At 40.0% G+C, this 25,068-nt stretch overlaps 2 protein-coding genes across 2 annotated transcripts; one reads left to right on the forward strand and one right to left on the reverse strand.

Annotated features, from left to right (window-relative positions):
* Positions 1-167: 167 nt before the first annotated feature.
* Positions 168-19,214, reverse strand: LOC132257762 (uncharacterized). The gene is made up of 4 exons (XM_059754792.1): positions 19,163-19,214; positions 6,243-6,444; positions 4,413-5,942; positions 168-4,361 (listed from the first exon to the last, which is right to left on the reverse strand). The coding sequence occupies exons 2-4, from the start codon at positions 6,436-6,438 to the stop codon at positions 2,767-2,769; spliced, it is 3,321 nt and encodes a 1,106-aa protein (XP_059610775.1). The 5' UTR covers positions 6,439-6,444; positions 19,163-19,214; the 3' UTR covers positions 168-2,766.
* Positions 19,215-20,845: 1,631 nt separating this feature from the next.
* Positions 20,846-23,559, forward strand: LOC132257492 (adrenodoxin-like protein 2, mitochondrial). The gene is made up of 2 exons (XM_059754425.1): positions 20,846-21,193; positions 21,323-23,559. The coding sequence occupies exons 1-2, from the start codon at positions 21,048-21,050 to the stop codon at positions 21,657-21,659; spliced, it is 483 nt and encodes a 160-aa protein (XP_059610408.1). The 5' UTR covers positions 20,846-21,047; the 3' UTR covers positions 21,660-23,559.
* Positions 23,560-25,068: the final 1,509 nt, after the last annotated feature.

A 25,068-nucleotide genomic window follows, 5' to 3' on the forward strand; every position in this document is an offset into this window, starting at 1 on the left:
AGAGGGGGAAAAGATATGAGAGTTCGATATGAAATGAATAAAGTCATTAGATATTCCAAAAATTTCATACATTTGAGAAGGATACGCCACTGAATCCCATTAAAAATGACCCTTCGACGCCGTATCTCAGCTGAAGGGGAGGGATTTTGTCCGAAACCATCGGCCGAAGACAGCATTTTTACATACAAGCTCACAATTAGGGCAATTTTTGGAAAGTAAAACAGGCGTCAGAGGAAGAAATTCAATAGAGAATGTCCCCCTTGAATTTTCAGAAAAATGAGGGATAAGAGAAATATTTCTCTGGAAAAAATATGCATAATGGTGATTTGATGAGTTTTTGTAATTCATTTAATCTTTTATGCTTCTCGCGCCGTTGATCGAAAATTCAAATTTTACTCGTAATTGTCACCAGCATTGTGTGCGAGAGCATTGAATGAAAGTAAAATTGCCACTGATTGGGTGAATTAGTGGAGAAATGGGAATTTTTTTCATAGTCACAAATGTCCGCTTGATTTTTTTTCTTCTTCTTCTTGGTCTCAATTCTGAGAATTTGACTAAAATAGACTTTTTTTGTTGTTTGGGTGTAATTTTCAAGACAATCCGCCTGACTGTCGTTTGTGTGAAATAATTCAATTTTCCTTTTTTTTCTTTGTAGTATTTTCGCCTTCAGAAGTTATTTCATCCTCACAAATCCGGGAGAACTTTGATGATTGTTTCGTATTTTGTAATTCTTCAACGCCTAAGTATTGTAATATGACCGCCAATGAAACATTATCAAAGTTATTTTTACCACATTTTTTTCTTCGTTTTTATCCTTTTTACGTCTTTCTGTTATTAATTTTTTTTTCCTCGAAACACTTCATATATCACCCGTTATTATTATAAATATATGAAATATTTAGTCAATGTCTTGTTAATTTTCAATTTCTTCTTCCGCACTTAAAAGAGAGAGAAAAAAAATAAGTTTTTACCAATTAAGTTAAAATTCATCATAACCATTCATTATTTTTTGTTAATCGCAATTGTTTCAATAGTGATTTAAAATAATTTTACATTTTACTTTTCCTCTCGTTTTCTTTTATCTCTTTTTAATAATAAAAAGTTAATTTCTTGTTCTTTTTCATCAGTAATTGCTAAAAGGCACACAGCAATATTTAAACATTTATAGCAATTACCGATTGGGCTTCAATTACCTTTTGATTTAGATGTTTTTTTTTCTTTCCTCTTGTATAATTCTATTCATCGTCTGTTGTTTTTTTTCTATGATTTTTCCTAAAGAATTAAAACTGAAAGCGAACAAATGTCAGAATTTGCTGCCTTGACAAAATTATTTTCTTCAAAATTTGTTTATATTTTCTTCAACTCTGGAGAATTCAGAGATTTTTGCCTCATTTAACCGGAAAAAAATTATTCTACAAAGAAATTTTAATATACTTCATAAGTATTTTTATTAGTTATTTTGTAGAGATGAAAAATGTCGGAAAAATCTTCGAAAAGGTAAACCATTTCCTTTGACTAGTGAGTGACTAGATTTTTGGAGATCACTTGAGTGCTCCTCAACTGAAAACCTGTTTCTTATCATATTTACATAAATTTACAATTATTATAATATATGTTCTGCTGTATTTTCTCCAAATCATCTTCATACATCAGTTTTTGGTTGTACTATAAAGCCCTGAGATTTTATTATGATCTTCCTTCTATTCTCCTATTTCATTCTCTAACGCGCTTTTCTGTAATTGGATTTATGAGAGGTATAAAAAATCTTGGTCTAGTTTCGGTATTCTTATTGCCATTTGCCACTCACCCACCAAAAAGATGTTCTGTATATTCGAAAAAAAATTAGCCTCTGAACAGAGCCAAAGAAAGGAGAATTCTATATAGATAAAATGACGTTTTTTTCGTTCAGAATTTCTCACTATTTTCCTCACAATGGCTACTCAAGACAAATGATCTCACGTCATTTCTTACATACGCACACATATCGAGAATAATATATTATGTCCTGTTTTTTTTTGGGGAAAAAAACGGATCTTTTTTTTCACTCCTGCAGCACAATTTAGCTTTATACCTCCATCTTGTTTTACCTTCAATTAGATTATTTATAGGAACTTTGTTAGAACATCACCAAGAATTATAATTTTATTCTTCTTCTTTAATAACTATAATTTATTATTTGACTCTATTTAATTTTCCTCAATTCTTTCTCATCATCTCTTCATCTTCTTCTTCTTTTTTTTAAAAAAATCTTTAATAAAACTACAATTATTATTTAACAAGATGTTCTCGATATAGTTTGATCTTCCACCTTTTATTTATCAGCTCCTTTTTGTGTAACTTTTTTTTCTTGAAATTCTTCTCTTCCTTTCACAGCGAACAAACCATCATCCGGATTTGTTCAGCTTTTCTTCTTTTACCTCATTTGTGTGATCTTAATATTCATGCAAATTGTTCTCTCATTCTTGTAACAAAAAAACTTTTACTCTCAGTCTTTCCGTTTATGTGTTAGGTTTTTATTTCTTAATCATTTTTACGTCTTGGTTTTTTTTTCCTCCTTTTCTTTTGTCGGAGATTTTCCTCTGTGAATCTCGTCACTCGTTGCAATGGAAAAATTTATCGTTTTTTTTCGTGTGATCGTTTTGCTTGATTTCTGAACGCGCAGCGGCGCCGTGGATTCGCAGGGGGTTGGGGAGGAGTCAGTGGGATCACAGGTGGGTGCTGAGGGATGCTGAAGAAGAGGGCAAGTCACGGAAGTGGGGGAGCCTCCTAGGCGGGCGTCAGCGAGAACGACACAGTGACTGAGGCGGAGATGCGCTCGCGAACGGGCAAAAAGACAACGGCCGGCACAAACCTGTTTATGTCCTTGGGCTCACTGGCCGCGGCGGCCTCCTCGAGGAGGAAGGACTGCATGATCATGGGCTCTGACTCCTGCGGCAGGGCGTAGATGGCCGGGCGCTGCGTGAGGTTGGCCATGTCGGTCAGCATGCTGTTAGACTCGGATTTGGTCATGGTGGGCGGAGCCGGAGCGGCGTCGCTGGAGGTGGCGGCCGGCGGCGGCGGCGGTGGCTGGAAATGGCGCGACATTGGGGCCTCCTTGGCCAGGGACACGGCCGCCTCGGACTGATTGCGGAGCGGCGCGGTGAGAGACGCCACGGCGGCGGGATTGATGAGGGTGTGCGAGCGCTCGTGGATGAAGAGGAATGCGTAGTAGGGCGTGGAGAAGGAGCAGAAGGAGCACTGGTACTCCTTCATGCGGCCACTGTTGGTCATGGCGGGCTCCTCGGCGACACTTGCGGCCACATTGGCGCCCGGCGGGGTCACGAACAGCCCCGACAGCGAGGACTTGAGAGCACTGGCTTCGGCAGCGAGTCCAAAGGCCCCATTGGGGATCTTGAGCGTTGGACTCTGCGCCTTCGCCAGATTTAGGCGCTGTTCAATGTCTCTGAGCTTGTCCGTTCCCGCCTTCCCGTGATCACTCATCAGATGCGCCCGAAGCCACTTAGAGCTGCGGAATCTCCGGCTGCACAGCGGACAGACCTCGGTGAAGTGGGAGAAGTAGCGATTACTGAGATCTGCCAAGTCGCCGGACTTCATGCTTCCTCCACTCTCCATCCCCCCGTAGCCGGATGATTCCTCCGTGGCCGCGGCCTGAGATGCAGCAGCAGCCTGATCGCCATTCTGGCGGGACTGAGGCAACGGCGCGCCCTCTTCCACGATGCCGTGCGTGTTGTGCTTGTGGACACGCAGAAAGTACTTGCTGCAGAGTTCCTTGTTGCAAATGTTGCAAATCACGCCACCGATCTGGGCGCCATTCTCAATCTCGATGCCGTGCATCCGCTGCATGTGTGTCTTCATGAAGTACTTGTTGCACAGCTCTTTGTTGCAAATCTCACAGTAGCTCGAAGTGGGGGTGATGGTGTAGGGCGGCCGGCGGTCGGCCTGGTGCGGCGCCGCCGGCATTTGGAGCACAGAACCAGTGGGACGCTCGGGAGTGACGAAGCCCTCGCGATTGGGCAGCGGAGGACTGGCCGAGGCGTTGTGAGCCTCAGCGATGTGTTGCTTCAGGGCGGCGACTGTGGGGAAATCCTTGTCGCACTGCTTGCAAGTCTCCCCGGAGACGTGGCTGGCAACAGTTGTCTGAGCTGGCGGCGCTGGCGTGGAACTGCGACTGGTTTTGATATTCTCCGTTGCGGCCGCCATGTTGCCGTGCTCTGAAATCATGTGAGCATGCAGCATGTACTGATTCTCCTGATCCTTGCCACACACTGAGCATTGCGTGGCTCGTTGGGCATTCAGGTCGTTCAGCTGGAGGATCATCGACTGCAGCTTCTGGAGATCCACACTGATGGCATCGGTGTCTCCTTGGGTCGTCATAGGGGATGTTGGTGTCCGTCTGGGTGACTTGGATTCACTCGCCTTCTCGCCGTCTTCGGACTTTGCACCTTCGCCCTTCGCGTCTTTTGGCGACTTGAGCGGCCTCTCGGCAATCTCGTTCAGCATCTTCTGTTGCAGTTGCTGCACCTGTCCGAAGTCCGCGCCCATGATGAGGTTCAGGGGACTCGTTTGAACGTAGTGCCACGGATTGCGCTCGCCCATGTTCTCTTTGGTCTCATCGGGTGGCATGAGGATGCCGTGTCGCTTCAACTTGTGTGTCCTCAGGAAATACTTGTTGCAATATTCCTTGCAGCAGAGCTCACAAAATGCTTCCGGATTAATCACGCCCAGACGCTTGAGTTTCTCCACACTGAAGTTGGCTTCGCGAGCCTGCTGACTGGAGGCCGGAGAGAGTTTCCTGGGCTGCGGCGTGAAATTGGCGTCTTCCTGTTCAATAGAGAAGTCCTGACGAAAATCATCTGGCAGACGAAATGTCTGCGAATCCCCATCAAACACTTCCTGCTCCACCTTCATGTCGTCCACCTCGTGGACCTTGCTCCTGTGGCGTCTCATGGCGAATATATTAGTGAACTTCTTGTAGCAAATGTCGCAGAAGACCGTCGGTTCTGGCGGCAGGAGACTCTGGGGGTTCTGCTGCTGCTGCTGCTGGAATACTTGAGCCATGCTCTGGTGCATGTGCTGCGTTTGGCGTTCGCCCGCTTGGCCCACTTCGCTTCCAGTGGGCACGGAGCTCTCGTAGATGCCGTGCTTGTTGGCCTTGTGCGTCTTGAGGAAGTATTTGTTGCAGAACTCCTTGTTGCACAGGTCACAGTACGCTTCGGGATTGAAGATGCGCAGCTGCGGCGCACTCGGACGCGGCATTGGCAGACCGTCGGCATTGGTGGTGAAGGACGCCACTGGCGGCACGCCCAGGAGCGGAAGGTAGCCGCCGGCCGTGAGCGCTGCAGCCGCCTCCGGGGGGAAAGGGAATGGAAGTCCTGCATTCGCCAGAGACGCCAGCCAGTCATCCTGTTTGGAAGCGTTTGTCGCCTCCACACGGCGATCATCGCCCTCCCAATCCGACGGCTCCTTCTTCACCCTGATGCTCGACATAATCTTCTCGCCAGCCTCTGGTGAGCTCCCGTGTTGGCCATCCTTGAAGGACACGATCTTGTGCTCGTGCATCAAATGTATCTTCAATTTCAATTCCGAACGGAACTTGGCGTCGCATTCTGTACAGTTGAGGATTGTCGGAGATCGATTGCCCTCCTCGTCGTCCTCGGAGACGTCTGTGCTGTGGAACTTCATCTCTGTCTCGACAAATGAGGCGAAGTTGATCTCATTGGCCGAGTGATCCTGGGGACTCTGGGAGTCCTGCATCTGCTGCAGGTGGCCAAAGAGGAGCGCCGCCTTCTGGACAACGTCCACGGACTTGTCCGCCAAGGAGTCCAGCATCATTTCCTCACCCACACCATTATTTGCACCCCCCGACTCACTATTGAGAGCTGAGATCCTGATCGGTGTCGACTGCTTCCGCCGCTTCTTCGACAGATCCGCCGCCGAAGATTCTCCCGCGCCGCTGCCGCCGCCGCCGCTGCCATTGTTTGCCGGCGCAGCTATCGTAGATCCTGCGAAAAACACATTCGTACTTTGTACACGGCCAGTGAAGAGAGATTCGGGCAAAGCGCGAGCAATTTGCAATACACCAAAAAATGTACGCGCAATTCAGTGGAAGACCACGCCTTGGCCAAGTGAATTTTTCAATGTTAATAATAGCTCTATGAAATTAATCTAAACTCCAAGTTGGCCCAACACGACTGTGTGTGTGTTTTGTCGTGAAGGTTTAATTAAAATATTCACTTATTCACCTGTGGTTGATGATGAGTTGCATGAATTCGGTGAATTATTCACAAATGAGGACGATGTTGACAAAGTTCTTTTGGTGGCTAATTTCTGTGACGTTGAGTTTGTACTGTTGGCTTGTGAAGAGTTTGAAATATCGCTGAGGGCTGTGTCTTCGCCACTTAAATCAGGTGGTGGAGTGGCGTAAACAGAAGCTGCCATCACGATCTGCGGCAAAAAGGCACAAAATTACTCTCAAACACCCTGCAAAGCTAAAGCGAGATTTAAGACGTTGCTTCATTCGGAATGCTTCAAATTTCAGTCAAATGATTCACAGTCTGCATCAAGGGGGCAGATATTATGGTCGGAAGTAGTGTACAATTTCACGGAAGTGGTAAAATATTTACAATATTTGCATTGCAAAAGCTTCTGTTTCAACAAATTTAGGAGTTACTCAATGAAATATGCCTAAAAAATCAAATTCATTGCTTTTTCTTAGGTTATATGATTTATTTGAAACAAATTCTGGTGATTAAGTAACCCTAAAAATCACCAGAATTTGTGTTAAGGCTGCAAATATTTCTCTTTTTCTCCGCAAATTTCAGCATTTTTTATTAAAAACAATCTTTATATTGATTAAGAAAAAGCTTAAAAGTCAATCATAACCTCAAAAAAAATCGAATTTCAGCCTAGAAAAGTATATCTTTGTCTAGTTATTTCCGTGGTTTTTCCTTTAAAGTGTTAAATTCAAGTTATTTAGTAAAAACAATTGAAGATATTCACAAAATTATTCTTTTCCAGGTAGGAAAGGATTTAAATTAGTCCTATAAGAATTTTCTAAGAAGAATTCATAACCTCACAATTTTATTAGATTGTGATAAGTTAGAAAAGAGTGTGAGAAACAGTTGAAGAAGGCGAAAAGTGTCTCTGAAGTGTTGAAGATTCTGCACAGAATCTGAGGAAATGTCAGGAAGTGGTGTACAGATTTGAGGCATATTATCCCCCCCTTGGTTTGCATGACAATTGACTTTAAATCGAAAACTATGAAAAGTCAAAATCGTCATTTTTTAAGTGAACGAATTGAAAATTTAGCTTTAATATTGCTTCAAAATTTGCCGAATTCAACTAAAAACCCTCAAAACAGTGTCGAATTGTTCTGAAAAATAATTTATAAGTTTATTTTATTGTTGTTTATGGGAATTTTTGACTGAAATATGACAAAGTTAAAAAAAAACTGAAAATTCCAAAGTCGATTTTTAATAGCATTTGAGAACATTTTCTTCAAACATGCTCTAAAAGATCAGATTTTCATACTGTTCATGAACTGTTCTTTAAGGCCTTCAAGTGAAAAAATTAAGAAATATGACAAATATTGTAAAGTTTAAGAACATTTTAGGAAAATTCCGAAAGAAATGTGAGCAATAAATGGTCGGTTTTTCACAGTTTTCGATTCACCGGTCGAAATTCACGATGAAACTTTATCAAACTCACCCACAATAAAAAATCTCACTTATTAATAAATGTCTTTTCTGTATTTTTGTGTATGAAATTCTCCGTCTTCGTTAAATTCTCTCTCACTTTCCAATATTTGCACTAACAATAATAGAAAATGCTCTCACTTCAGCTATCAAAAGCCAACTGATGGTTGAGATGGTTTTTTCGAAAAATCCTATACAAAATTTTGAAAGTGCAGCACAAATTTAGTGCTTCCCCCACCACGAAAAATCCTAATTTTTGGGAGAATAAAAGAGAAGTGAGTCACAAAAAGCACCCCTAACATTTTGTGACCCCGATTGACGATTTCCAATTTATTGGGATACTTTTTTTTTTGGTGTGTGCAGAAGAAGAGGGAAACACGAGTCACCCTTCGATTTGTCTCGCTCCTTTCGAAAAATTCAAATTTGCACCACTTGCCTTTATGGAATCAATGATGAAATTCAATATGCGTGACAGAACAACAGACAATTTGTTATTGAAGAATATGAATAATTTAGCTAAAAAATTGTCTCAATTGCCTCAAAATGTCACAATTTATGCACTGAAAATAACTCGTGAACTTGTTGAGTAAATTCAATTGAATTTTCATCGAATTACACGATTGGAAGCAACAAAGAAAACACAGAGAAAAGTTAGCAATCGCGAGAGAGTGACATCTTCTCCGGGGCCTTTTGGACGAAATTCACTCTAGCCCGGCCTTAATTATATTTTTGTTTTCCTCGTGCGTCTTCCACTTTCTCACTCCGTCCCCGAAAAAATCTATTTGCAATATCCGAAAGGAGATTCTAATGTAATTTCCTTGTGAAAAGTCCTGGCCACTGAAACATTGAGTGTAATTAAATTTTTCCTTTCTCCCCGGCCCCGAGTCGCCCACTCACGTTGCCAGCCACCCCGTGGGCCGCCCATGTGAGAGCTCACCCTCACCCGGAAGGGTGGGGGGCGAGGGTGGCAACACATGCGTGGTCTTGACATTGTTTCCAGCAGCCCCAACTGAAGATTTGTGCTCAATTTTCTTCTCTCTTCTCTTCGATATATTTCATACTCCAAGTTTTATATCCCCACACCAAAGCGGCCAGTTCTGGCCTGCGGAGAGAGGAAAAAAAGTTGCTTTTTCCACCACAATTCTCCCCCCTGGGTGCGGAAGGGGGGTGCGAGCGAGGGAAGTGGGCTGAGAAGAGGTCCAGGCAGGAAAAAAAAAGATGAGAAAATTCAGTCACTCGAAATGTTGGACACAAAAAATTCTCCTTCTGCAGACAAAATTTACCAACAGGCACATGCTCACTCATATCTCTGGCTTCAATTGAACTTTCACCCCTCCGCCCCCGTGCTGGCTCCCGAAAATTCTCGCAATTCAGCTCCCCATCCTGTCCAGGCAGGACTTCGATGGGTGAAATGACTAAAATCCACACACACACACACACGCGCGCCAGGACAAGCTCTCGTCCACCCTCTTCGGACCTGAGAGCTTTTTCTCCGACTCTGTCCACTCCGCCACCCACTCCAGCCCCACCCACCCATCCAGCCCACCCGGAGGACTGAAGACCGGGGCGAAAAAGCAAAAAGAGGCTGAGGAAAAAAGTTCGACACACACAAGAAAACTTCGCACACATGTAATTTTCTTCAAGTGTTGGTAAATTTTTATTTATTTTCCTTTCGCTCTTGTTCTTCTATCTCTTTTCACCTTCTCCACTTGCTTTTATCACACTCGTACATATTTGGTTCTGGATTTGAAAGATGTGAATTGTGGGATTCATAAAAGATGCAGAGTTAGAAAGTTTCAAAATGACCAAAGCCAATCTTTCAGGAAAATAGAAGAAAATTTTGCTTTATGCTTTCACACTCAGAGAAAAAATATGTTCTTGGATCAAAAACTGAGATTTCTTGAAATTAGCCTAAATCTACCAAATTTGGAGTCTTTTTCGGCATTTAAAATGTGAAGGAAGATTTCCAAAGACTTTTTAAAATTCCACCCTTTTTTTGAAATTAGTAACGAATAGAATTCAGGATACTTTGGCTTAATCCTCCACTTTATTTTCGACAAAATTAAACCTCTTTCGTGATACTAATGAATACATTGAAATTGCTTTTTACTTAGTAAGACTGAAAATTTGTATTTATAGTCATAAATTCAAGTTTATTCCGGAATGAAAACATATTAGGTAGAAATTATTCTTATTTTTGTTCCTAGATTAATTGACTTATGGAGAAAATCGATACATATTTTGTCCAAACTTGAAAAGAAGGTGTTTTTTTCTACATTTTTAGACTGAAAACAGGGAATTTTCTGCATAATTTCAAAAGTTTGTTGCGCACAAAAGTAGAAGATTTTTCGATGTTTTGTCCCAACGTAGAAAAATACTAATTTCAAGACTGATAAGGACTTGAATGAATGAAAAGCTTCAATCATTTTCTAATTCTAAAAAGAATCCCCATTAAATTCCATCTAATTTTCACTCTTTCTTGCGAGGAAAAGCCTTTCGTTTCAACTAATTAGCGAAACATTTCGCAAATTTTCCCCCAAATCGCCAATCCTAAAGGACGAGAAGAGAGAGAGAGAGTGGAATTTTCTCACACAGCAACAAACGAGGGAGACAAGGCAGAAAAAAGGAGCAGGGAAAGTGAGCGAAGGTGTGTGTGGCAAATAATGTCTTGTACCCAGAATCCCATTGAAATTGGTATTTTACTTCTATTGTGGTCAGAATTTCACTTTCACTCACTCTCCTGGAAATCATGGACGAGAAATGGGCGGACGAGAAAGTGAAAAATGAGAGGAAGTGCAGAGACAGGAATTTGTTCTCTTTCTTTTCTACCATTTTCCACCTTAGAAATTTTCACCACGCACTCCAAACAAAGTGGACTGTCTGCAAAGTGTTGAATTTCAGGGGGGCGGTGGGGGGGCAAAAGGGACGATATATATTGAAAGGAGCGCCATAAAATTCGGTGAAACTGACCAAGAGGAAAATTCGCAAAAGCCCTGGGAAACACGGTAATAATTTTCACAGAAAGCTCACATGATCTTCTCACCCACCCACGCTGACTGTCGTTTCGCAGGGCGAAATGATGGAATTTTTTAAGCACAAAGCTCTCCGCCACCAGGCGTCCCCATCGTCACGCGTGAATGTCCGAAGCTCATCAAATTGCACCCTTTCCGCCCCATAATTCTCCCATCAATTGCACACTTTCTTGCGACAGAAATACAGAAGAAAATTCAATGATTCTGCTAAGGAATTCTGCTCTAGATCTTCAATTAAAAAGGCAAATATAGGAAATAAATCCATCAGTTTTCATTCCCGTGCCGAAGTCAAAATCTCTTTCGCACACTCACGGCACTTTCTTGTGGTGAAGAAATCTCTTGTGCGAGTGCGACAGAGAGCAGAATGAATTGGGGATGTTTTTGGGAACTTAAGGATAGACAGAGAGGAATGTAAATGCCAATGATTCTCCTTGCTCTTTCCTCTCTGCCGCCCCTTGAAGAATGTGAAAAGAAATAAAATACAGCGAGTATGAGAAAGAAGAGGAAACGGAAGAAGGGAAAAGTTTGATTTTTCGCCGTGAGCAATATTATATGGGAGGAAAATTATTTCTTTGTGCGAAATTGCTTTTCAATATACATATGTAATATCAACTCGCACACAAACACACACTCTCACTCCAGTACATATATTGAAGTCTCTTCAGAACTCCACATAAAATTGTTTCACAGAACTTAACTGCCATCCTTTAAAAAATACCAAAAGTTTCTTATTTTGTTGAAAATCTGAAATTTTTTGCTCAAATTTGAATTTAGAGAATAACTCTTGTTCCAAACAAAATTCCTCTTGTGCCTATTTTCCCTTTTTTTATGTATGTTTAAGTGGGCAACTGAAAGAATTTTATGAGTAAAGCAATAAATCAGGGGGACTTAATAAAAAGACGCTACACTTTTTCCTCATGATAGATGTCCGCTTGTGACATTTCCATTTCCCTTCTGCAAAACCACCAACTTTGGGGGTTATGCTGAAATCTTTATGGTGAAATCTCTTGAGACACTAGTCAAGACTTCGTCATATTTCTCTCCCCGCGACACATTTCTTTATCTGCATTTGATTCACAGGCCGAGAAGAGTGAATCCAAGAAAATTGAAAGTCAAAAAATCAACAGAAAAATTGCAGTGAATTTCTGCGCTATGAAATTCTCTAATATCGCATGAAATTGTTATCTGTGATAAAATAGAATGACGTCCAAAGAGTGATTATGAACTGATTGAACCTCTTGACAACACTTTAATTATTCTAATGAAACTGTGTGGATGAATATTTGGCGAATTCGGCATGAAAACACTCGAGCAAATTGGCTGAAAGTCGAGTTTTGGCAGATTTTATAAAATCCAGAATTCACGGCAAGAACCGCAAGAACAGGATGGAAAGGAAGAGGCTTGAAGGTCATCGGGCCGATGGGAATTGCCAGCAATATTCCAACCGTGCCACCCCACATTGTGAGCTGGGCGTAATACATAATAAAAAGAGAGAAGAGCTTGCGGGTGGATTGCGTTGATATTTTCACAGGGAGTGCAAAATCAGTCAGATCTACTCACCTATTTGGTTAATTTGCTCTGTTCTTCTTCATCTCCACTCGCCGAGAGATATATGTGGCGAGCAGAGCCCACCCCCCGCCCCCGGAGGCCCTCTCGAGAGCAGAGAAAAAAATCACCCTCGGCCCACAATTCATCTCTCTGGGCATCAACTTTCCGTTTTCAGAACACGTCCAGATGTCAAGCGGGCGGAGAGGCGCACGCGGGGGAGAGTGGAAAAGAGGAAGGAAAATTTATCCACATTCCACCATCTCGAACACACGCACGAGCCACTCTTGCATTCAACAGCACCCCATAAAATGTGAGCGAGAGAAGAAGCCAGAAAGAGAAAATCAACCCCAAAACACAATTTCTCCTTCCGCCGCTCGCCGCCGCCCCCCATCGGAAAACCCACAGAGCAACAACGAGAGGCTAAAAGTTGTGAAAAATTTTCCCCGGAAAGTAAAATAAATAAATAAACTTTATTATTCTGGCCTTCCCTTCACCCTCTCTCTCTCTCGCTTCCCTTCTCAATTCCAACCTCCTCGGCCTCCAACTATTGATCGACGAAGGAGAAAATTGACAGTCAGTGGAAAACACACGACTTACATAGACACTTTTCACACAGGAGCACTGCCAACGGGATATTTTAATGGGTTTTCCCCAGGAAATGGTGTTGAGTAACTTAGTTTCCAGCTAAAAAACAGGAGACAATTTTTATCTCTTAATGTAGATTTCTGCAAATTACTCCCAGTGGTCGTTGCAACTTTACAGATTTCGTATTTCAATTCGTAAAAACTACGAATTCGCTATGCAATTTCACTATTTTATAGCTAATATTGGCGGCCGCTTGGTGGCGCTAGTGTAAAGTACAAATGAAATACGAACCAAATGACGAATTCCAGCTGTCAAAATGCCATTTCTTTGTGGTTTTAGGGTAGAATTTCCTACTTGCGCTTCGTTTTTGCCAATTTTCCTCCACGTGAAAGTCAGAACATATTCTTCGAATAACTGAACCAATTAGTTTCTATGGAAAGGATCAAAAAATGTCTGGAAACACATAACCTCAATCTGATGCTTAGAAATGTGCACATATGGCCAGATAAATTCAGTCAAACTGTGCTAATCAATCTAAAAACATCATTACAGCATATTTTCTCGGTTTTCACGTGAATTTTCCAGCTCTTCTTGTCTCCACGCGACTTAATATATGAATTGACAGATAACAAATTTGTAAAATAACAATTTTTGCGAATTCTTAACTATGACAGCTTATTTAAAATGTGATGAAATCAAAGTTGCAACGACTCCTGAATTTCCTATTTGAAATTCACATCCGCAGAACGTTTTGTTGGCGAGTTGAGGGAACAGAAGTTGTTCTTCAAAAATACTAACGAGCAAAAATCTGCGGTAATGGAAAAGTAAAAGGACGTCCCAGAGTGATTCTGCTCGTCATATTTCAAAGCAGCCAGAGTAACTAAAGTGACAAGAAGGGAGAAGGCCGAGAAGAATGTGTGGAAAAATTTAGCCTGTGGAGAAGTGTCCGAAAAATTGAGAGCTCCCCACAACGAAGGGTGGCCGCTGGGGTGGACACGAGAGGGAGATTTTTTTGTCATACATTGGGAGAAGCCCGAAGACGACGAGAGCTTCCCTGTGAGTCTGTGCGCGGGGAGGATGGGTGTGAGCTTCTTATATTAATGTTACGGAGAGCGAATTCGTCGTCCCTCTCGTGTGTGTCTCAACATATATTATTTTTATTTATATAAAAATATGTACAAGAAGGTACATATAAATTCATTCGAGGAGGAGTGAACACGAGAGGGCCGATTGAGGGTGGGATTGATTCGCAACTTTCCGGTCTCTTCCACGAAGATTCCTTCTTTCCTTTCGCCTTCACTTCCCCCCGCGCGCGCCGTGAGAGGGGAAAATTCAGTTGCTTTGACGATTTTCCACGACAGAATCGAAAAATATTTCACCAACACACGCCCAGACGTCCAAAATATCGAATGATGAGAGGCAAAAGGAAGACTCGCAGTTTGCTATAAAGCCATAAATAAAAATATTTTCGTCTTCTCGCTCGCTCGTACGGTCGTGAAAAACCACCCCCAAAATCCACAGCCCGCCAACGAGGGAATGCGGTAGGAAGAAAGTAAATCGCAGCTATAAAAAATCTATCAAACTTTGCAATAAAGACATATAAAGCCTCACTCTCTCTCATTTGCGGCCCCTGGAAAATTTTCTTTGTCATACTTTTTCACTCTTTACAAATTGAGTGAAACTTCAAAGTGTCACTCAATTGCTGAGGATTGTCGAAAGTAGATGAATTTCCCATCAAAAATATTGAGAAAGAGAGCTTCAATCGCTTTTTTCCCCAATTTTAAAGCGCATTCTTTACAAATTGTAGAACTTCAAGCTGAAAGAGGTCGTGAAAAGACGCACGAAAAGCAGAAACACTTGCCAAATGGTGTGAATTTTCTCTGACTTGAGGAATTACTGGAAATTTATTCTCTTAAAAATCGATGAAAGTACATGAGAAAGTGGAAGTATATTGAATTGCAATTTTCTCTGTCATGCCCACCCTCAAAATTGGGCATCGTTTTCACTTCCACCCTACAAATTTTCCGACTGTCTCGCTCGTGGGTAGAAAATAATAAAATTGCCATATCATCACAGGCCATCCTCGAAATTTGTACCATAAAGAACTCAATCGCGATCCGTTTATTGCTCACCGGACACTCTCCAAAACCCCCTGAGGGTTGGTCGCAACCCTCATTATTTGCTTTTTTCCAATACTACTCTGTATTGCTATCTCAAAAATCCCTCTTCGCTTTTATGATTCACTTCTTCCCTTCATTATTTTCCTACCCTGTCCCGGCCGAGCTGCTCTTCTCGCACTCTTTTTTTTTCTTCTTCTTTTCACCGCGCGCGCCAAAAAAAAGCCAATTCCGCCCCCGCGTCACAGGTAGGAATGGAAATGCCGGGAAAAGTTGCGTGATTAACTGCCCTTTTTTTTTGGGTGGGCTCAAAAAATATTTGAGAGCAAATAAAAATATTTCAATATTTATAATGATTTTATTATTGCAATTGAGAAAAAAAGTACTTTCGTGTTTGAAATATTTTAACGAAAATGCTACATTATTGCGCCACCACAGCGTGCAGAAGGTTTTTGTGGAGGAGGAAAAAAAGGTCAGAAAGGAGTTGAAATTTCATGATTTAAAGCGATCACTACTATTTGTGGGCAAATAAAAAGTGACGTGCTTGAATAAATTTCCGAGAAATGTGGAATCTATTAAGTAATTTCCTTCGAAATTCTCCAGAATAAAGGAGAACATATGAAAATTAAATTAGTCTAAATGATGAATAGAATTACCCTTGATTGGCTTTTCAGCCCAAATATAAGATATATAACCTTCAAAAATGGTTTGATAGATAACACTAGGGAACAAATTTCTGCTCTTTTATGAAATGTGGTTTTTTTAGATTCCATTTTCCCCTATTTCCCCCCACTTTGCCACACATATGTGCTCTTATCTCGCCCAATTTTCCACAGATTTCCCCCAAATTGAGCTCAAATGATAGATATTGAAATTATCTACAACTTTGTAAAACATTGTAGGATCTTTAGATCACTCCTTGTCGATGAAAAACAATTCCTTGTACACTACTCGGTTAAAAATTCGTCGGTTTTTTGAACACGTTTTACTAAATATCTCCAAAACGAAAAAAACTTCTATGCCAGATTATTTTTCTTATGTGTAGAGCACTTCTAGGGCCACATTTCCCTCATACAAGTCAAAGTGATATTTCTTCTCCATCTGCCTGAAAAGCAGGGTTATTATAATCCCATAATTCCAAAGTTATGTTTTCTTTGATATATGAAAGTAAGCAATTTTTTAAAAATGTATTCAAGGTATAAATCTTAATTTCACTGGAGTTGGAACAAAATAATTTTAGTATGTAAATTCACTACAGATTTTCATCAAAATCAGAAGAGAATTGAAAATAGCATGTGATAAAATAGGAATTAACTTCAAAACAAAATTTCTTGGTATGTGAAATTCGAATATCCAACTGTTCATGCCTAAAGGACGATAAAAATTATGAAGTAAAACATGCAAATTAACAGGAGTACAACATTGTACTTCAATACACAAGAAAGCACAAAACATTTTCAACAAATTACCCCAAAAACGCACACCGAAAATGTGAGGAAGAAAGAAAGAGAGAAAAAGGGGTGGATAATTTCACTCATTGAGTTCACTCAATAATTCAATTGATTAGAATGAAAATCAGTCAATATTTTACACTTTGGTTGAAACTTTTCCTCTCTGTGTTTAAACAGCAATTTTTGAAGCACGAGTCGAACGCGTTGCACGACATCATACATAATTATTAATGAAAAGGGGAAGAGAATCCACCCACTGCTCTCACACTTTCTCCAAAAGGGGGTTGGAGAACGAGGGTTGGTCGTCGATTTGGGCACTTTTAGGATTCAAATTAAAATTTTCATGCTCGAACACGTTGCGTGTAATATGAAATTTTATATTTTTATAGGAGGCCAACAAATTCTTTCCCTTTGGCGCTTTTAGTGGCATTTCACCCTCTTTTTTTTTCTTGGTCAATAAATGAGCGCACATAGTGATGTGGAAAAAGTGGGGAAAGTGTGCGAGTGGCTCAACTTGACAATCCCACCATTGCTGTTTTTCTCAAAGACTTCACAAATGCTCGATGGATCATCGAATGTCGTGTCCGTGTTTCAATACATATATTTTCTCTGCAACCGGTAATTTTTTCCCTTAATAAAACACCCTCAGTTTTGAGCATTGCCAGTGGAATTCAATCAAACACAATTTACCACAGAACATTTGAAGTTTCAGCGGTGATTTTGAAATGAAAAATATTAAATCAATTCCCACTAAAACTGCGGAGAATGTTAAAGATGTGTTAGAGTAGTTTAAAGATTTTGATTTTGACGATGTGTTAAACTAATTTTTACCACCTAAATGCGTAATATTAACCCAAAAGAATGTATTTTCTACAACAAAAACCAACAATTGATAAGTAAATGAGTTCAATTTATTGCCACAATTCATGACAAATTTTAAGATTTCTTCAACGATTCTGTATTTCCCATAAAATAAGCCATTTTTAATATGATCTCGTTGCTGAGTTTGTTTTAAATAATGTGTAAAAAGCATTGAAAATTGCAAAAACGAATCAATCTGTGATTGTGATTCTGATTTTCAGGCGAAAACATGAAAAATATTTAAAATAAATTTTTTTTATCACGGATTTACCAAATTTAAACTCGTATTTCGTAACATTCCTTAGTTTTAGTGAGAATCATTCCATATATCGATAGACTAATTAATAATTCTCAATAAATTCTCTAAAGGACTTTATAAAATCCTGAACGTAAAATGAGTTAAACAGAACAGATGAGAAAGTATTTGTGGAGAATTCGATATTTGCTCAAAATCTTCTATTTTTTGCCATATGGCGAATGATATTAACTCGAAATATTTTCGCGTTATCAGTTGATATTCATAAAATATTCCAGGTGTGAAATAATTCCAACAGTTCGTAAAAATATCGAATTTACACAAAGAGTGCATAAATCTGAGCAAATGATATGAAATTCTGCGGAAAAGTGTCGGAAACTTTTGAATATTTCGCACAATTTGGCATTTATCAAATGCTGGAAAACCCTCAAAACACACAAACAGAACAACAATTGGCGATATTGATGAGAGGTGAAATTATTGATTGTAGTTTGGAAAGTGGAAATTGAGGCGAATTCGGTGAATTGCATGATTTGTAGCGCGTTCAAATTGCGTGGCGATCGAGGGTGAGTTGGAAACCAACACAAGTGAATTTCACTCCCCCTAAAAATTCACTTTTAAAGGAAAATTCGATGATACTTCTGTCTCAGTCTCGCAGCCGCTCTCGCAGCATTTTCGCCTCACTCTCAGGACGTCTCACTCTGGGCACAGAAGGAGAAAAGCCGAGAGACTTTCCCCCATTCGTGAGTGCGTATTGAAAAAGTTGCAACTGTAGAGAAGAAGAAGAAAAGAAAAAAAATGCGGAGAGAGAAGAGAGAAAATTCTCGGCCAAAGTCCGGCCATTGGAAAATTCGAATCTCTTCGGATGATGAAGATGAAAGTGAAAGAGCGAGATAGTGTGTGTGTGAAGGACGAGCAATAGAGCCTCCTTTCCATTGCGCTATTTCACTCCTTTTCACTCGCATTGCCCTTCATTTTTCACTTTTCACTCTCCCTTTCGCACTTTTCCTCTCAACTTCACAGTGGAAAGTAGTGGAAAACCCCTCACGAGAGCCACCCCCGCTGCTGTATGTGTCAGAACCGAAAAATTTGCAGGGCCAGAGCGAGAGGGATGCTTTTTCCCCAAACACCCAGAGAGACACACAACTTCACTTTCGAGGGATAATGAAAAAATATTAAAAGAAAAATGTATTGATTTTTCTTCTTCGGAGGGAGGTGGTGAGAGATGGCAGGGGATTGTGAAATCAACCGACTCACACCCTCTCGACATGCGAGATTTCTCTCCACCATCTTTCTCTCTTCCCTGTGTACTTGTCTTCGGGACATTCGGATGAAGAGATGAATTTTCTCACTCGGAAAAAAGTGATGCTTCGCCTCCCATTCAAGTCCACCCCCCGCCAAAATTCTTGGCCACCCAAAACAGGTATTATTCTAGTAAGATTCTGTGCCTTCTGTGCCCTGTGAAAATTCAACAACCGCACATATTTTCCTTAAGGACTCAAAACTCTCCCCCAATCTTGGCAAATATCCACCAACTTGTGCCAAAATTCGAAGCATTCCGGGCGCTGGAGGGGCAGAAATATGGCTAACAGAAGTGAAAGAAGCTGCAAAAACTTACAGAACTTCACAAGATGTTCACCACCTTATCATACCGACACAAAACGCACGCTAGGGATGTAGCTGCTGCTACCTCGCGGACGCGACTTTTCTGACTGAACACTAAGGCTGCCGAGAGGTTGGCATGAGCCGAGTCTTCCCTCCTTCGGCCACCCTCGCACTCATCCACCCTCCGCAGCTCGAATCACTTTCACTTGCCACTGTGTATGTGACGCCGGCGTCTAGCCACAGCGGTTCTCCCTCTCGCACCCTCACTCGTGCCGTCCTTCTCTTACCGCTGCGCTCACGCACTCGCCGCACGTCCTTATCACTCCCGCACTCTGCGCCCGCTTGTTTACCTCGTCCTCAGAATGCACTCGCAGGAAGTCCGCAGCGGGCGAGAAGAAAGAGACTCCTTCTTGCCCTACTTCTTCAGTTTGTTAAGGAGCAGTGCTTCTCTTCGTTTTCAACACAAAATGCTAACATCTCAAAGTTGAGACCTTCAAAGCTAATATTTTCGCAAAGATCTTAGCAATTCGTGTAAGTATTAGCGATCCAAAGATGTCGCATCATGCAAAATCATACCTTTTTGATGCAGATTCGTCATGATTAGAATAGGGATCATATAATATGGAGATCAGTCGGGAAAATAAGGGTTGTCAGATTGAGAAAGGTGACGAAAAAAACCAAACGTGAGTGAAAAAAGCGGAGGAAAAAGTGAAAATGAGAGAGAAAAGCTGTAAGTTGTCTTGAGTAAGACAGAGTTAAAGAAAGATTTGAACTGCAGGATTAAGAAGGAAGGTAGGAATAGAAAGAAAAGGATTAGTAAGAGAATGACTAAGAAAGTCAAGTTAATTGTATAAATAGCGTCAAATAAGAGAAACCGGACGAAGGAAAGTCCATTGAAGTTGGACTTTTCGTTTCTTTGCTGAAATCTGACCAGAAAAAGCAAAGAATTCAGCAAAATATTAGACGACAAATGGCAGAAAACTTGATGATTGCTAAGAAATTAGCTAAGAAATGTAAAAATTGGCTCAACATTTTATTTTAATATTTTCTGTATTTGTAACACTATTGATTTTCTTCTATCGTCCGCTGCGATCGCTGACCGAGAGCTGCTAAAATATGAGCTCAGACATCTTAGCTTTTTTTAGCTTTTGTGGTTCACTGAGTTAATTGACCCGAGATGATCATTTACCTTGCTAACCTTAGAAAAGTGCTCTTTAAAACATGTCCAATGCGTCATGAAATACAATTCTACTAATTTTCTTGGAAAGAGAATAAAAAAATGTCTTCAACAGGAATTGTGTTTAGAATAATTCTTCTTATTCCTGAAATTTCCATCTTTATTTTTCGTCTTTTTACACATTTCAAAACTTAATTAATTTTACAACAACGCATAGTGTCGAAAAAGAGAGAAATATGTAAAATATGCTTTGAAATATGTGACCTTTCAATGCCGATCGCTTTGGAAAAGATGTCACGAAATCGCTGACTTGTTGACCTTGTAATGCACTCAAAACCCTTTTCAAATTAGTGTAAAAATACGTCTTTTCCACAGCAAAAATGTCCACCGTATAAGAAAGCGAAACAACCGATAGAATTGGCTCAAGAATCCTGCAAGATTTCTTGTGATTCTGCTGCAGTGAAAAATGGCCCGCGGCGCAAATGTTACTCAGTTGCGGCTCACCTTGACTCCCTTCATTGCCTGCAGTTGGCGCCACAGTCACTCCACTGTCACTTCGCCCGAAAGAGAGAGTTTCAGAAGAACTCCCGTCGTGATATTTCCCAGGGAATTGCGATTGCAATTAGTATATCTTATCAGGTGCTGATCAGCAGACGTCTCCAGTCTGCCCATCATTCTGCAGATAAGTGTCTTAGCTGTTGGTTGTCTTCTGGCCGTCAAGATGAGTCTTCGTCTGCCGCAAACACTGTCAATCATCTCCAGGTACGTCCGGAAGGTGCCTGTGAGATCCTCGACGTTCCCGCGGAGATCCTTGGACACCAGCGTCAAGGGACTCTCCACAGGACTGCCAAAGTTGGACAAGGAAGAGTGAGTATTTTGTGTCGCTGCGCTCGGAATTCCTTCACACAATTGTGTTTACGTAATCTCAACTTTTTCACTCTCCGTGATTGAATTTCTGCTGCTGTCTTTGGGCGCCTCCGTGGATCCGCCGGGCAGAATTGACGTGACATTCGTGAAGGCGAATGGGGAGCGGATAAAGACCAAGGCCAAAGTGGGGGACACTCTCCTGGACACTGTGGTGAACAACAGTATCGACCTGGAGGGATTCGGGGCGTGCGAGGGAACGCTCACTTGCTCCACGTGCCATCTGATCTTCAAGCAGAGCGACTTTGACGATCTGCCGGAGAAGCCCAGCGACGAGGAGCTGGACATGCTGGATCTGGCCTACGATCTCACGGACACGTCGCGCCTAGGCTGCCAAATCACCCTCAGCAAGGCCATGAATGGCCTCGAGGTGCAAGTTCCGGCCACAATCAACGACGCCCGGAAATAGCAGCGACTCCAGGATCTGCTGGACAGCAGAGTTGCCAGTAACAGGAATTCAATGAGCTATGAAGGATCAACATCCAGATCAACAGACTTACCTCTCTCAGCGACCAACTAATCCAATGGGAAGAAAACCACTGATTTTCCTCCCTCCGGAAGAAGATCAAGTGTTGAGTGCAAAAGAAAACTTTATTTTCAATCGTGTTAATTCACTTTATTTGACCATTCTTTTTGTTATCAGTGAATATAGAAAATACTTTTTATTACAAGAAAAAAAAATCACTTGCTTTGCATTCTGGCTGCTGTGCAGATTCGCCGACGATCCTCAGTTGTGTGGAAAAAGATCCTGCAAATATCAGCTTACCTTTGGCGCTGTGTTCCCTCCCAAACAAAAAAATAGTCTTGCTGTAACCTTGCCTAAATTGTGTTATCAATTCAAGGGTCGACTGATAAACTCATGATTTTTCATCTCTTCATACGTTCACTTTATGTGCTCAAAAGACTTTTTGTAAAATTATTACACATTCTTTTTCGAACGTGTAACAACAGAAGTGCACTTTTATTTATCAGCGATGGAAAAAAGCTGAAATTCATCCTATTTATCGATTTTCAAAATGTTTCCTTATCACAACAGAAATTTACTGATTTCATTATCACATTACTGCAAATCATAATGAAACAGCGAAAACCAACTTTTTTGTGCAGATTAATATAGAAAAAGTGTGTAATATTTTACTGAAAATGACTGAATAATTATTATCAACTTCAATCTCCGCTTTCCATTTGGGTTCGTCAAAATTGAAGCACATTTCAATCAAATAAAACCTCATAGAAAATTGCTCGTGCCTGAAATAATATCCATTTCTCCTCTGGTCACAAAAGTACAACAAGCAAAAGCACATAATATAGTGCTGAAGAAATTTGTTAACTTGTGATGCAAGTGAGCAAGAAAAATGCCTCAACTTGGTGAACGTACAAACAATCAATTATGTAATATGTTCTCCTCTCATTGAGATGAATGAGATATTTTCACCAATTGAAAAATTACTTCTTGGCTATACGCAAAAAAGCCCCAAAACGCCACCCACTCAATTGTGTGTGTGTAGAAAATGATCTCTAAATATGTTGCTGCTTGTGCGAATTCGTGACGTGAACATTTAATGCCATTTCGCTGCAGTGAATAAGCAATAATTGATGTTCAAGTGAGGAAAAACATTCAATTTCACATGTTGTTTCCAATGACGAAACGTCATCTTTTTACTCTTTTTATCAATCAACAAGTGCTTCGAAGATAACCATTTCTTCCTACTTATGAATTTCCCCATTCTTCCTAATTGCACCGCTTATGCAACAATTAAAAACATTGTGTGTATATTATTATGTGATTTACACAGTAATATTTTGATTTGAACTATTTAGTATTTCTTCATTTTTCCATACAATTTTTTTTTCACTTCTATATTATTCAATTGAAAAATGTTTCTTTTCAATGTTTATGGAAGGAGAATTTTTTTTTGTATCATTGCTAAGAATTAAAAGTAACTTTTCCCATTTCAACAAGCGAATCGAAAAGTATGAAAAGTCAAAATAGATATTTTTCACTCGCGATTTGAGATCATTAACTTTGTGATTATTCGGTCATTTCTTAAATTTTTAAAAATATTGATTTATATTATTTATTTTGATAATATTATTGGCTTACTAACTTTGGCAATAAATAGTGAACTCCTCAAAGGTCAATTTCGCCTTTGAGAAATAAAATCGTAACTACTTTATGACTTTTAAACGTAAAAAGCTGATGCAAAACTTGACTCTCGAGTTCAAATTTTTTTCTCTCCTGGCCAGGATCACGCCAGGAAGTCATAAAGTGTGAAAATATGTGAGAAACGAGAGAATATTATATGAAAAATGCGATATTTGGCGTCCCAGTTCAGTTGATTTCATCGATATTTATTGAAATTTTTGACTAAAATATGGCAAATTTATTAGAATTATTGAAAATATTAACTTCCAAAGTTGATTTTTAACAGTCTTCGAGTACATTTCAAATTTTCAAAGGTTCCACAGGTGGAAAAATTTTAAAAATAAGAAAAATATTATATTATTTAATTGCCAAAGAATATTTTAAGAAAATCTTGAAAATATACAATTAATTATGTTTATCAAAGAAGCATTTTATGCAGCATTTGACTGGAGTTTGAGACAATTTTCTTAGAAAAAAAGATACGAGAAATAGTCGACTTTTCATAATTAATTTACTCAGCAAAACATGAGAATATTTTCCATTTTAGTTATTTTTATAGAAAGAATTTTTTAATATTGCTCCATTAAACACAAATCTCAACAAATTTTATTGTTTTCAATTCAACCATATTGAAATCAACTTCAATAAACAATAAATTATAGTTAATTATTACTTCTTTTGCGTTGGATTTTCAGCAATCGTGATCAGATGCGAAAACCGCTGTCGAAAAGACGACGCAAAACATTCAGTGCTTTTGTATTTTTCATTCGAGAGCAGAAGAAGCAAAAGTTTTTCAATGACCCTCGATGGCGCGGCTTAAGGAAATCCTTTAAAAAAAATGATGTTATCTTTGCGACGAATTCAAGTAAGGAATAAGAAAAGATGCTGTAGAAGATCTCAAAGACAGAAATTCACTCTAAATTCTGTTGTGACGAACTGACTCTTCTTCAGATGGTTTCTATTCACCAAACCACACAACATTTCGGATCAGAGAGAGAGAGAGACAGGAGAGAGAGAGAAAGAGAGTCTGACAGTGAGAATTGCCAATTGTAAAGTTTTTAAAAATAATGCCTTCGACGCGCGCGCGAGAACTTTGCTCTGCTCAGCGCGATGGCATCAATCAAAACAACAACAAAAAAGTGGGGAAGATCTGTGAATTGAGAACAATCAAAGTGGCGTAAAAAGAGCCTCGCAAAGCATTTTTTAAAAGTTTCATTAAAAGAAAAGCCAGAAAGTGACTTTAAATTTAAATTTATTTGTCAATCTCTGTTGATTGAAGAGCGCCAAATGTCTTTGACGCTCTTCCTTTCTTATTTCTGTTGCATCTGCTTAATATTCAAATGGGCTAAATTAGTGACAATAAATTGAGATTAATTTACTCTTCGAACGATCATTCCTCTGGTTTGATTATTTCTTATATTTTGTATAGTTGTTTCATTTGTTTTCTTTTTTTCTCTTTTTAAGTAAGTTATGCTTAAAATATTTGTCAATCTTTACTCTGAAGAACTCAAGTTTTACAAGAACAAGAAAGTAGTTTCTTTCATCCATATTTATATGCATGCTTTTTTTGTCTTTCTAAAATTATTAATTGGATTTCGAACAGTGTTTTTAAAAGTCATTAAAACTCAAAATCCGAACATCCACAAATAGTAAAAAAAAAATCTACAAAGTT

Source organism: Phlebotomus argentipes, unplaced genomic scaffold (genome assembly GCF_947086385.1).
Source record: "Phlebotomus argentipes unplaced genomic scaffold, Phlebotomus argentipes genome assembly scaffold_4, whole genome shotgun sequence".
Lineage (NCBI taxonomy): Eukaryota > Metazoa > Arthropoda > Insecta > Diptera > Psychodidae > Phlebotomus > Phlebotomus argentipes.